The sequence below is a fragment of the Aquarana catesbeiana genome, linkage group LG04 (genome assembly GCF_042186555.1).
Source record: "Aquarana catesbeiana isolate 2022-GZ linkage group LG04, ASM4218655v1, whole genome shotgun sequence".
Classification (NCBI taxonomy): domain Eukaryota; kingdom Metazoa; phylum Chordata; class Amphibia; order Anura; family Ranidae; genus Aquarana; species Aquarana catesbeiana.
In genome coordinates, this window is record NC_133327.1 from 273,069,970 (window position 1) to 273,084,518 (window position 14,549).

General features: G+C 42.6%; 1 protein-coding gene across 3 annotated transcripts in view; it reads left to right on the forward strand.

Annotated features, from left to right (window-relative positions):
• Window positions 1-14,549, forward strand: part of DVL3 (dishevelled segment polarity protein 3) — a 226,181-nt gene that overhangs the window by 116,548 nt on the left and 95,084 nt on the right. For all 3 annotated transcript variants that reach the window (XM_073626557.1, XM_073626558.1, XM_073626559.1), the window contains exon 4: window positions 11,905-12,011. In XM_073626557.1, the coding sequence (XP_073482658.1) occupies window positions 11,905-12,011 (107 nt within the window). The remainder of the gene's footprint in view (window positions 1-11,904; window positions 12,012-14,549) is intronic.

Here is a 14,549-nt window from a genome sequence, read left to right on the forward strand (position 1 = left end):
ATATATTAAAGGCAGAATTTCTTGCCTTTCTACAAGTAGGCATAGAGATGAAGTTGGCCCTGAGTACTATTAAGGGCCAAGTCTCAGCCTTATCAGTTTTATTTCAAAGACCACTTGCTACGCATTCTTTAGTCTGGGGTTTCATGCAATGAGTGATGTGGATTAATCCACCAGTTAAATCACCCTTAAGCCCTTGGGACTTGAATTTAGTTTTGTCAGTGTTACAAAAACCGCCATTCGAACCATTACAGCATATTCCCTTAGTCCTTCTGACTAGGAAGCTGATATTTTTGTTTGCTATATCCTCAGCAAGGAGGGTTTCAGAATTGGCTGCTCTTTCCTGTAAAGAGCCATTTTTGATTATTCATGAGGACAGAGTGGTGTTACGCCCTCGTCCAGGTTTTTTTGCCAAAAGTGGTTTCAGGTTTTCATCTGAATGAAGATATTGTCCTGCCATCATTTTTTTCCAAAACCATCTTCCAAGGAAGAAAAGTCACTACATTGTCTTGATGTGGCGAGAGCAGTGAAGATCTATTTAAAGAAAACTGCTCGGATTCGTAAGACTGTCTTATTTATTCTGCCAGAGGGTCCTAAGAAAGGACAGGCAGCGTCAACATCCACTGTGGCTAAGTGGATTCGGCAAGTTATAATTTAAACTTATGATTTAAGGGAAAAGATTCCCCCTTTTCAAGTTAAGGTGCACTCTACCAGAACGGTTGGTGCTTCTTGGGCAGTGCATCACCAGGCCTCCATGTCTCAGATTTGCAAGGCCGCAACTTGGTCTTCAGTACATACATTTACAAAGTTTTATCAAGTAGATGTAAGATGGAATGAGGATATTGCCTTTGGGCGCAGTGTGCTGCAGGCAGCAATATAATTCCTCAAGGTCTGGGGGTGCCCTATGGGTTGTGTCTCCCTCCCCTCACGTAGCATTGCTATGGGACATCCCACCAAGTAATTACTTGAGGCCCTGTGTCCTATGATGTACGAAAAAGAAAATAGGATTTTTAAAACAGCTTACCTGTAAAAATCCTTTTCTTGGAGTACATCATAGGACACAGAGCTCCCGCCCCTCTGTTTTATGGGGTGAGGGTATACTCGTATTGCTTGGCTACAAAAACTGAGGGCTCCTGGAAGGAGGAGGGGTTATATAGGGGAGTCAATTTCCTGTATTGGTTATACCAGTGTCAACACCTGAAGGTAGGCCCATAACCCACCAAGTAATTACTTGAGCCTCTGTGTCCTATGATGTACTCCAAGAAAAGGATTTTACAGGTAAGCTGTTTTAAAAATCCTATTTTTTCACATTTGGTTTAAAAGATACCCAGTTCAGAATGGGCTACTGAACTATTAAGTCTCAAATTATGCTGGCTCAGGCTTGCATTTAAAAGTATTTAGGTTTGTCCTCTAATTTATCTTTGTTTACTTTGTTGGAGTCTTATTATTTTGTCTTCAAAATTGGGAAGAGATATCTCCTAAAGTCTGATAATTGCAGTCCTGACCATAAAACCAAAGTGTAAATAACTATGGGGCTCTGGTGGCTCATCTTTGAACCCTGTCTTTGCTGGTAAATGGAATCCAAATATGGGTCATCGTGATTGTGCCAAGCGTGGCCCTGTCTTATGTGCATGCTAAAGTCACCTATATGACTGCAGCATAGGTCCAATGATACAGCTGTCCCCGCCAGCTTTAAGACTTAGAACTGAGCGGTCACATGACTGTTGATCACTCAGTTCTCGGTCTTTACTATGCACATAGCTGTGTCTGTTAGTCACTGGTACTGTGCTCTGCCTCTCCAGTGCTCACTGGAGCGTCAGGCTGTGGAGGGGGTGGGAGCAGCTGCCTCAAGCTCCCATCAGCATGCTGAGAGGCTGATCCCAGCTGCCCAATCATGAATCTGGGTAGATCCGACATTATTGTTGGGCTCTCTGCAGGGCCGGCACAGGTTCTGGATGTTGGCTTTAGCCCACTGTCGACTGAATCTGGGTCACAGGATTGCAGAAATAAGTGTGCTCCTTTGACCCAAAAGAAGTATGGCCAAACAAGCTTTTGCCATGCTTCTCTTTTAAAGTATTAGTCCAGTCTAACCCTAGAGAAGAGAGATCGTTGATGACATCTGCATTGTCTAGGTGGTGACGGCTGTCTCTCCTCTACCCAGAAGTTAGCGCTGGGAGTCGATCATGTTACCAGGGAATAGGCAAGTATACACATCCTCCCGTTTACAGGCTAGTTAGTATAGGACTGAGGGTTGGAGCAGGTTTAAGATTAGGTAGGTTTAGACCAAACTTCCACTTTGGGGAAAAAAATTAAAATAAATGCACATAATATTGTTGGAACATGTTACGCCCTAAATATGGATGTAACCTGTTCTAAAAGGTGAACTTATCCTTTAAATGCATGTGAGGAAGTTGTGTGGGTTTGTCAATTTTGTTTGAGAAATCCTTTCATTATATTCACAGATTTTGATTTTGAGCAGGGCTGAGTTTATCCTTTTGGATTTGTGAAATATGGCAATGCCCTTGCATCAAACTGAAATGAAAGCCTGTACTTTGATATACAGGGGTTGGATGAAATTATGAACAAAAGTATGTAAAAACAAAATTGTTACCTACAGAGCCTTGAAAAAGTATTCATACCCCTTGAAATTTTCCACATTTTGTCATGTTAAAACCAAAAACGTAGATGTATTTATTTTATCAAGATTTTATGTAATAGACCAACACAAAGTGGCACATAATTGTGAAGCGGAAGGAAAATGACAAATGGTTTTCACAATTTTTTACAAATATCTGAAAAGTGTGGTGTCGATTTTATATTCAGCCCTCTTTACTCTGATACCCCTAACTAAAATCTAGAGGAACCAATTGCCTTCAGAAGACACCTAGTTAGTAAAGAGAGTCCACCTGTGTGTAATTTAAACTCAGTAGAAATACAGTTGTTCTGTGAAGCCCTCAGTGGTTTGTTAGAGAACCTTAGTGAACAAACCGCGTCATGAAGGCCAGGGAACATACCAGACAGGTCAGGGATAAAGTTGTGGAGAAGTTTAATGTAGGGTTAGATTATCAAAAAATATTGGAGAACGGAGCACTGTTAATCCATCATCCGAAAATGGAAAGAATATGGCACAACTGCAAACCTTCCAAGACATGGCCGTCCACCTAAACAGACAGGGCGGGAAAGAAGAGCATTAATTGGAGAAGCCGCCAAGAGGACCATGGTAACTCTGGAGAAGCTGCTGGAATCCACCCCTCAGATGGGAGAATCTAGCCTTTTATGGAGGAAGCAAGAAGAAAGCCATTGTTGAAAGAAAACCGTAAGAAGTCCCGTTTTCAGTTTGCGAGAAGACATGTGGGGTACACAGCAAACATGTGGAAGAGGGTGCTCTGGTCAGATGAGGCCAAAATTGAAGTTTTTGGCCTAAAAGAAAAACTGTGTGTGGCGGTAAACTAACACTGCACATCACCCTGAACACACCATCCCCTCTGTGAAACATGCTGGGGGCACCATCATGTTGTGTGGCTGCTTTTCTTCAGCAGGGACGGGGAAGCTGGTCAGAGTTGATGGGAAGATGGATGGAGCCAAATACAGGGCAATCTTAGAAGAAAACCTGTTAGTCTGCAAAAGACTTGAGACTGGGGCAGAGGTTCACCTTCCAGCAGGACAACAACCTTAACCACTTGACCACTGGGCACTTAAACCCCCTTAATAACCAGACCAATTTTCAGCTTTTGGTGCTCTCACATTTTGAATGACAATTACTCAGTCATGCAACACTGTATCTATATGAATTTTTTGTCCTTTTTTTCACACAAATAGAGCTTTCTTTTGGTGGTATTTAATCACCGCTGGGTTCTTTATTTTTTGCGCTATAAAAGAAAAAAGACCGAAAAATCTGTAAAAAAAATAATTTTTTCTTCGTTTCTGTTATAAAATTTTGAAAATTAGTAATTTTTCTTCATATATTTTGGCCAAAATTTATACCGCTACATATCTTTGGTAAAAATAACCCAAATTAGTGTATATTATTTGGTCTTTGTGAAAGTTATAGCGTCCACAAGCTATGGTACCAATATCTGAAAATTGATCACACCTGAAGTACTGACGGCCTATCTCATTTCTTGAGACCCTAACATGCCAGAAAAGTACAAATACCCCCCAAATGACCCCTTTTTGGAAAGAAGACATTTCAAGGTATTTAGAAAGATGCATGATGAGTTTTTTGAAGTTGTCATTTTTTCCCACAATTCTTTGCAAAATCAAGTTTTTTTTTTTTTTTTTTTTTTTTTTTTTTTTTTTTTTTTTCTTTTGCACAAAATTGTCATATTAGCAGGTTATTTCTCACACACAGCATATGCATACCACAAATTACACCCCAAAACACATTCTGCTATTACTCCCGAGTATGGCGATACCACATGTGTGAGACTTTTACACAGCGTGGCCACATACAGAGGCCCAACATGCAGGGGAGCACCCAGGCCAATTCTGACATTTCTCTCCTACATGTAAAAATCATCATTTATTTGCTAGAAAATTACATAGAACCCCAAAACATTATATATGTTTTTTTTTAGCAAAGACCCTAGAGAATACAATAGCGGTCATTGCAACTTTTTATCTCGCACGATATTTGCGCAGCAATTTTTGGAACGCGTTTTTTTTGGAAAAAAAACTGTTTTTTGCTTTAAAAAAAAACAACAGTAAGGTTAGCCCAACGTTTTTGCATAATATGAAAGATGTAGTTACGCCGAGTTAATAGATACCTAACATGTCACCTTTCAAAATTGCACACGCTTGTGGAATGGCGCCAAACTTCACCACTTAAAAATCCCCATAGGCGACGCTTTAAAATTTTTTACTGGTTACAAATTTTGAGTTACAGAGGAGGTCTAGGGCCAAAATTATTGCTCTCGCTCTACCGATCGCAGCGATACCTCACATGTGTGGTTTGAACACCGTTTTCATATGTGGGCGGGACTTACGTATGCGTTCGCTTCTGCATGCGAGCACACGGACAGGGGCGCTTTAAAAAATTTTTTATTTTTTTTTATTGTTCATTTTACTTTATTTTAGTTTGACACTTTTTTCCAAAAAAAAAAATTTTTTGATCACTTTTATTCCTATTACAAGGAATGTAAACATCCCTTGTAATAAGAATATGGCATGACAGGTCCTCTTTACAGTGAGATATGGGGTCAATAAGACCCCACATCTCACCTCTAGGCTGTTCCTGAAATAAAAAAAAAAAAAAGAAAAAAAAAAAAAAAAAAAAGATCCTGGCTTCGATCATAGCGGTGAGTCGGTAGAAGCACCGGAGGGCGGCGGGAGGGGGGGGCGTCCCCTCTCGCCTCCCGTAAGAACGATCAAGCAGTGTAACAGCCGCTACGATCATTCTTATGGTGTAGGGAATCGCCGGCTGAAAAAGATGATATCTGAATGATGCCTGTAGCTGCACCCATCATTCAGATATCCCCGCACAAAGTCAAGGACGTCGTATGACGGAAGGCGGGAAGTAGTTAAAACGCTTTTTTTTTTTTTTAACACAAAGTTGTCCATTTATACAATATTTCTAACACATAGCATGTATATACCAAAAATGACCCCCCAAAATAGATTCTCCTCCTCCTCCTGAGTACGGCGATACCACATGTGTGAGACTTCCACAGCCTGGCCACATACAGAGGCTGGGTACGGCTGAGCATGGCTGGGTATTGCAGAGTATCGCCGAGTATGACTGGGTATGGCAGAGTATGGCTGGGTATCACCGAGTATTGCAGAGTATGGCTGGGTATCACCGAGTATTGCAGAGTATGGCTGGGTATGGCTGGGTATCACTGAGTATTGCAGAGCATGGCTGGGTATCACTGAGTATTGCAGAGCATGGCTGGGTATGGCGGGATATTTCAGGGTATGGCTGGGTATGGCGGGATATTTCAGGGTATGGCTGGGTATGGCGGGGTATTGCAGAGGGAATTGCAGAGTATTGCACAGCATTGCAGGGCATGCAGAGTAGTAGGGATGGCTGAGCATGGATGGATGGATGGCTGGATGTCTCTGTGCAGCGCTGTGGGCACTACAGATGCAGCCCACAACGCTGCAGCCATCCATCCATCCGCCTCTTCGGTCACTGTGTACCGATCGGTACACAGGAGGGGAGGAGAGGGGGAGGAGAGGAGAGGAACCGGCGTCATCAGATGACGCCGGTTTGTTTACATGTGATCGCTCCGTCATTTGACGGAGCGATCACATGGTAAACGGCCGCGATCAGCGGCCATTTACCGGGATCTGTGATGCGCCGGGTCCTGTGGACCCGGCGATCACGGATGCTCTCGAGTGCGCGCCCTAGGGGGCGCGCGAGAGCAGAATTCTGGGAGGACGTCCCTGGACGTCCTCCCAGAGTTAAACAACCGCCCTGTAGCCGTCATTTGGCTATGGGCCGGTTGTTAAGTGGTTAAACATACAGCCAGAGCTACAATAGAATGGTTTGGATCAAAGCGTATTCATGTGTTAGAATGGCCCAGTCAAAGTCCAGACCTGGATCCAACTGAGAATCTGTATTTACAGACTCTCTCCATCCAATCTGACAAAGCTTGAGCTATTTTGCAAAGAATGGGCAAAAATTTCACTCCTAGATGTGCAAAGCTGGTAGACCTCCCCAAAAAGACTTGCAACTGTAATTGCAGTCAAAGGTGGTTCTACAAAGTATACACTTGGAGGGGAGGGGGGGGTTGGGGATGAATACAAATGCACGTCACACTTTTCAGATATTTATTAAGACTTTACCCCCTTAATGACCAGGCAATTTTTTTCAATGAGGCACTGTGTCGCTTTAACTGACAATTGCGCGGTTGTGCGATGTTGTACCCAGAAAATATTTATCCTTTTTTCTTTTCCCCACAAATAGAGCTTTATTTTGGTGGTATTTGATCATCTCTGCGTTTTTTATTTTTTGTGCTATAAACAAACAGAGCAACAATTTTGAAAATACTACTATTGTTTGTTTTTTGCTATAATATCCCAAAAAAAGTAAAAAAAACTAATTTCTTCATCAGTTTAGGCCAATATGTATTCTTCTACATGTTTTTGGTAAAAAAAAAAAATCGCAATTGGTGTATATTGATTGGTTTGCGCTAAAGTTAAAGCATCTACAGAATAGGGGATAGATTTATGCTGGACTACGACATTGCGGTGGACAGATTGGACACTTTTGACACTTTTTGTGGACCAGTGACATTTTATACAGTGATCAGTGCTATAAAAACGCACTGATTACTGTATAAATTACACTGGCAGGGAAGGGGTAAACACTAGGCGGCGTGTTTTTTTTTTTTTTTTTTCTTCTCTTCTCGTACAAAAACCGTACTAAGGAAACGAAAATCGGCCGTTGAGTTCACATCCAACAAAATTTTAGTCTGCACATCCAGCTTTTGTCTAATGAAAAAAGCGAAATCGGCTGTCGAAAGCACCGCACTAACGATCCGAAAATTGTCAGCTTGTCGTATGATTTTTTTCCATCTGATTTTCATAGCGCGTGTATGGGCCTTAAGTCTTGGATGGTGGATAATGGACTTTGATACCACGCTAAATGCAAAAATCCAGGTCACAATCATGTGCAGCTTCCTTTGGTTGGTCAATTGACCATGTTAATCGTGCTTATCAGACAATATTTTCCCAGAAACTGTATATGCCATCATAAACCCTTGATGCTGTACCTCACAACCCCACAAACAAAAAATTGGTAACTTCAGTCACAGAGGCACTGGCTAAGCAGGCACCAACAATTTGCCATCTTTGAAGCTCCGACATGATTTCGTATTACTAGCACCGCACGCAGTGAAGCAACTAGTGTGAGGCTTCCCACCTGTTTGCTCGCTGTCTCATCCACGCTGCGGAAGCAAAAGAATGTTGCATAACTTCCACTTTCAATGCAAACCATGTTGTCGCTTTCACACCTGCAAATCATGTAGTGTTTACATATTTTTGTCCAACCCCTGTACAAAATATAGCTATTAGTCCCCTTTCACCTAGGGACAGATCCGCTCAACGTAGTCTGCCAGCTCAACGGGAGATGGCTCCGTTGATCTCCGCTGAGCCGGCGGATGACAGGTCCGTCTTTGATCACTGAGCCGGGAGGGACCTGTCGGAGCCCCACTGATTCCTATGGGGAGATCTGACAAATACGGACAGCATGTCTGTTTTCATCAGATCTCTGATCCACCGGACGGATGGCTGGACGTATCACCATACGTCTGACTTGATCGGATGGCAGGTGGGTGTCAGCGGACACATCTCTGCTGACACCCGCCTGCCCATAGGAGTCAATGGGTGGCCTCTCTGATCTGCCTGAAAAACGGACAGGCGGATCCATGCGGGCTTGTCGTCTGAAAGGGGCCTTACAAACATGCTATGGGAAGTAAGCATGCAAGAAGTCTGTAAATACAAAGATCATAAATATTTGGTCCAGTTGCTGAAATAGAATAGACTTTAAGGACAGATAGAAATGTGTTATGGCAAGAAATAAAGAAGAGGTCCCATAATTATCTTACATTTTTATAAGTACAGTAATACCTCATATTGCGAGTAATGCGGTTAATGAGTGTTTCACAATCCGAGCGTGTTTTTTAAAAAAAAAAATTTATCCCGACTCGGTTTACGTGCATTGTCTCGCAAAACGAGCAGGATTGAAGCCTCTGCCGTGTGCAGTGCCACATTTGGCCAGAGGTGCGGGGGTGCCGGTGACACTCGGAGCAACTCATAAACACTCCATTCCCGAATGTTTGTGAGCTTTACCGAGTGCATCCAAGCCGCTCCAAGCGCTTTCCGAGTGTCTCTGGCACCACCCCCCCCCCCCCCCCCCCCGACTCTGGCCACATGCAGCACTGCATACAATATAAGTCACTTTGTGGAACGAATTATCTGAGTTTCCATTGACTTCTATGGGGAAACTCGCCTTGATATACGAGTGCTTTGGATTACAGGCATTCTTCTTGAACGAATTATGCTCGTAATCCAAGGTACCACTGTATATTTAATAATATTATAGTGGTGGGTTAAATAATTTTGTTTTTTATTGCAGGATAATTTGGCATGTGTTGGCATTCGGGATGTATTTATAAATGTTCTACATGCCATCACTTCACTGTTACACGCTAGCCTTTTGCAAAAATAGGGCATCACTCATTGTATGCCCAAGAAATTATAAATAAACAGATGAATAAAAATATAAACCTGTGCCTTCAGGGGTGTGTGTGTGTGTGTGTGTGTGTGTGTGTGTGTGTGTGTGTGTGTGTGTGTGTGTGTGTGTGTACCATAATGTTTTCATTTCTCACTTTTTGGTATGTTAGTATTAAACCCAAAAGCAAACCTTTATTATTTTGCAGCTTATAATTATTAGATGTGATTTCTGTATTAGTTTCATTTTTAGGCTTGCTTTCTTCTATTTTCTTTTGGTGATCCAGCCAGTAAGTCTGTTTTTGTAACCGAAAAACTCTTGCAGTTACAGGGATGAAACTGACCATTTAACACTGACTGGTGCTTAAAATGAGCAGCTTTTATTTAATATCTTTAGCACAAAAGTTAAAACTTTGACGGAATTGATTATAAGTATTGTCTGGAAAAAATACCTGTAAAATAAGACTAATGCAGCCACGATCTTGAAGTATTAGTAAGTGGAGAGCTGGGTGTTAGGCAGGCAGGGGTGGGCTTATGGTTGCGTGGGAGGGGAGGAAGCAAGCACAGGCTTAATGACAGGGCATTCATTGGTTATCATTTTTTGCAGGCATGGGCTGAAAGTATAGGGTCATGCAGGCATGGAGTAAAAGCTGAGAAGCATGCACAAGCTTAACTGGAGGGTACATGTACTGTGCTAAAGGAGGGCTCAGCTGTGATGGCGAACAGAAGGGTTTTTGATGTACATGTGCAGTGTTGGAAGGCTTATGGCATGTCTTGCCGGTATGCAGTGAGAGCAGGGAGAAGCTTATGCAGTTGTCTGAATCGGTCCCAGGCATTGTGGTTAAAGTGAGAAGGGCAGTGGCAGTGCTTCCATAAGGGTGCATGGGCGCCGCCCCTTCTATCACAAATTGATAAATTCATGCATTGCATGAATCTGTCCAAGGCCGCCGCTGCCACCCCCTATTTGGGCGCCAGGTGCCTGATTTACAGCGGTGGGGGGGTGTTTTTGAAGCACATGATTAGAGCCATAGGTCTTAATCCAATAGATGGGAGAAGACATGGAGGAGCATGGAGGCCACTGCCCCACAGAGACAGAGTAAGTGCCGGGCAAACGGGTGGGGGTACAGTCGGAGCATTTAATGGGCATAGTTGCGCACCATTTGATGGGCACAGTGGCGGCATTTGGGCACAGTTATGCTGCAATTGAGGGTTTTTTTTTTTCTTTTCAGTTTGCACTAGGGTTTACAGTCACTGAAAACACCCTTTCATTTTATAGCATCAGCGTTGCAACAGCAGTATAAACAATAGCGGTCTTTGACAGTCCTAATTAAACTCACTTTGAGTGAATTTGTCGGCAGCCATTGTGTCTATACAGCCCCTTCTGTCAACAGCCTCTAATTCTGCAACGCCCATTTCCTAGCCCTCACTGAACTGGCATCCCAGTATCCTCCATGCCCCCATGAAGTGACCACTCTTAACAGCACCACCAACACCTCTCTCACCTAACCGCCTCTCGACACCACACATGCAGGCCCACCCTCCCCCTTTAGTGGCAGCTGGTGCTCCTAATTATTTTAAGGCCTCAGACCTCACTTTTTTTTTTCTCAGTGGCTTCCCTTTTTTTTTTTTTTTTTTTTTCTGCCTTTGAGTTGGGGTTCTTGACCTTTAGCTGTGTGGGCCTGTGTTTTCTTGTGTTGCCCACCTTTTACTGCTTGCTAAAAAAAAAAAAAAAAAAAAAAAAAAAAAACTGAAGATTGCTAGGAGAGTGGAGGGAGGGGGTTTATATGGAGGTCCGTAGTACAGCTCTGATTTGCCAGTGTCCAATCACCTGAAGGTAGCTGCATATAATAACCCAGTCATCTGACTATGCTTGTGGTCTGTACTTTTCTTTTTCTTTTTTTTTTTTTTTTGCCTTTTCATTTTTTCTTTAAATGCATGTAAAATGTTCTCTATATGATTCAAAGTGTTAGACAGAAGGTCCAGCACTATAAGTTCTGCTTAGGATACCACATGAAATCAGTGGTGTCCATATGGCATAGTTACAATGCATTACTGTTAAGAGTCCTGCAGCTATAAGTGATTTGATCAAGTAAATCAGGCTCAATTATCAAATAAATCCAAAAACAAACTAAGTGCAAGGAACATGGTGAAGGGAATAGCTTGTACACTACTTCCAACGCATTAATTCTGGTACGGGACTTCCTACAAGTCCAGTAAAGGCTGCGTCTCCTTCACCCATTATAGTGGCCAGCAAGTGCCCCAACAGTATTGGCCAGCCCACATGGGACCACTGCTTTTGCCCTTTCCACCAAGCCCTGTATCCACACATCAGGGGAGGATGCTGTACGCTTTTAATTTACTTTATGTATGTGGAACTACTGGCACAGCTTCTAATTGGTTCCCATTGACTTCCTGTTGCCTTGTGATCACATGGAGGTATGACTGTACAGGAGGTATATTTATGTGCCTCTCATCCTGTCTTCTATACCACCACCTGATAGTTTACCATATTTCCAGGGCGGTTCTAACCAATTTTTTACTTGAAATTTTAGCCCATGCAGGAAGTATACCGTACATGCTATTGCTTTCTTCATATTCCTTGCGTTTTTTGTTTTTAAAATGCATTTCAGCTGTTGTCTTTTTATTTGTTTTGCACTGATGTAAAATGAAAAATGGTATCCTTAACAGTTAGTGGAATTTTTTTGACTGACTTCGACTTTTTATTGTTCACAGTCCAAATACACGAGGTAGCCAAGAAAATCTGGACAATGACACTGAGACAGATTCTGTTGTATCTGCACAGCGGGAAAGACCAAGAAGAAAAGAGGCGTCAGAACATGGTGAGTTAGCTTTTTCCAAAACCATTGCTTGACAAATATTTGCTAGGTGCAACATGACAATGCAGTCGTTCTAGCTGAGAAATTTGTTGCAGGTTATCAAGTTTTGTTTCCTCTTGCAGGTTTAGTTACCTACTCCTTACAAGCTGTTTGCTGCACTCAGAATGTTTAAAGACATTCAGCAACTGGACCTATCTGTTGTATGCGGCTGACAGGTTTATTGTGCTCCAGAAGATGGAGCACAATTAAAGAAGCTGGACTCGGCTCCTTCAAGTGCAGAAGTGATGCAGCTGCTATGCCTGCCCTTTCGCTCCTTCTGCCCAATCACAGAAGCTGTTGTGTTTTATTTACTTTATCCAAAACAGTAAAAGTAAATAATCGCTAAACCGCAAAGATCCACTTTCCCTCAGCGTTCATGAATCTGTTAAAATAAATAGATCACAGACCCTTTTGCTGCTGCTTTTAAGTGAATCGCGAAGTAAAAAATGTCTACACACCCTAAGGCAATATAGGCATTAGCAGTGCTAAACTCTTGTATCAATCCCAGAAAGATATTAATTTTAAACACCTAATAATATATAAAACCAGCACAATGTCCTTGTTATAAACAAAAATTAAAGTGTCTGTAAAGTAATCAGCTGTAACAAAATAACCAACCGTGCGTGGGGGAGTGTTGAAAAAATAGTCATTATAATTCCTCAGAATCTTCATCCCTGCACCACACCACGTGTGACACTGCTCCCTTAAGCTTTTATACTCACCAGAAATCAGGGGAAAATCAGCCTTAAACTCCACAAATAAGCGGACTTCCTTCTCTGGTCGTTGAATCATGGTACGGACTACCTCTTTAGCTTCAAACATAATTTCACCAGTATTAGGTCTGTATGGGTTCACACTGTGTTCTATCCTGGAATGCTAGACTCCAAGAGATTGCTACTGGATCCCAAGCTCATCTGGCAGTCGCGGCGAGCACAGTGTTCAGGACCGCACTAAGAAGCCAGGACAAAGCTTATACCTCAAAGGGAGTCTTCCGTTACTGTGTCACCAGCGTCATGGGAGACGAGGGGGGAGGGGCTGGCGGGAACCAAAACAAGATGGCGTAAACAGGAGGAGGGTAATACCTTCTCCTTTTTTTTTTTTTTTTTTTTAAGAGCTCGTTATGTAATCTGAAATCTTGTGAAGGCTGAGTTATTACGTATGGAATAACAATCTAATGACATATTAACTAGAATCAGTAGCTGCTTATTTAATTTATAATTGTGAAGACACAGGTAGTAAAAAGCATCTGAATATTCCTGCTGATGACATACTTGGCATCTGACCTCCCAGGGTTTTACATTAGCTAGCTAGACATCCAGCTAGATTTAGCCACACCTTTCCTAGTTCGGCAAACTAATGTGTAATTTGAACGATGGCTGGTGCAGTTTTATGGCAGTTTTTTATTTATTATGCATTTTTCTATTCGTTAGATTCAAGCGTGTTTTTCTTTTTGTTTTGTTTCTGGGGGTTTTTTTTTTTTTGTTTTTTAAATCCGCTAGGTGAACAAAAAATACAAACTGGTTCCTCCATCCCCAAAGCCTCAATGGTCTTTAGTTAATCAAAGCTGTGTTTGGCAAGCGTGGGGGTGGCAGGAAAGTGCGCAGGATAACTCAAAACAGATAGCCCAATATAAAAGTCTTAGAGGCAGGTGGATTTTACTTGCAAATGGAAGAGATTGCACTAAGTCTGCAATCGGCTCTGCGGGAGGGATTCCCCCATCAACACTGACTGCATTGATGGGGAAATCGCGTAATCCTGCTCAATCTATGGCGGGCTTAAGGCATTGTGTGCCATAAATCTGATTGAAGTGACAATGGGATACTGTTGGGGAAAATTTGAGGTACCGTATTTATCGGCACATACATTTTAAGAGGGAAGTTTCAGGAAAAAACTTAAATTTTAAATAAGTATCTTTGAAGCAAAATAAGGGTCAGTGCCCATCTGCAGCCTCACCGTTGCCATCAATTCAGCCCGATCAATGCCCATCTGCAGCCTCACCATTGCCATCAAGGCAGCAGCCTCACCATTGCCATCGAGGCAGCAGCCTCACCATTGCCATCAGTGCAGCCTGATTGATGCCCATCTGCAGCCTAGAGGGGACAGGGAGGGGGGGCGGGATAAGCGCCGTCAGATTACATACAGTGAGAATCTCCTATGATAGACAGAACACTGGTCCAATGGCGGCCCAGGAGACAGGACTTCCTATTACAGAGGCCGCCAAGTAAACAGGAGATTCTCACTGTATGTAATTTGACGGTGCTCGTCCCGCCCCCCTCCCTGTCCCCTCCCTGTCCCCTCCGAGGCAGCTAAAGTTGAATTATCGGCGTATAACACGCACACACACTATTTGCGCCTGGTTTTCAGGGTGAAAAAGTGAGTGTTATACGCCAATAAATACAGTAATTAATAAAGTGTGTCAGAGACAAACTTTGTCTCAAGTGTAGCCAAGCCGCTTTTAAATTTTCTTTATCTACTATAAGAACCTGTGTGGGGGAAAAAAAT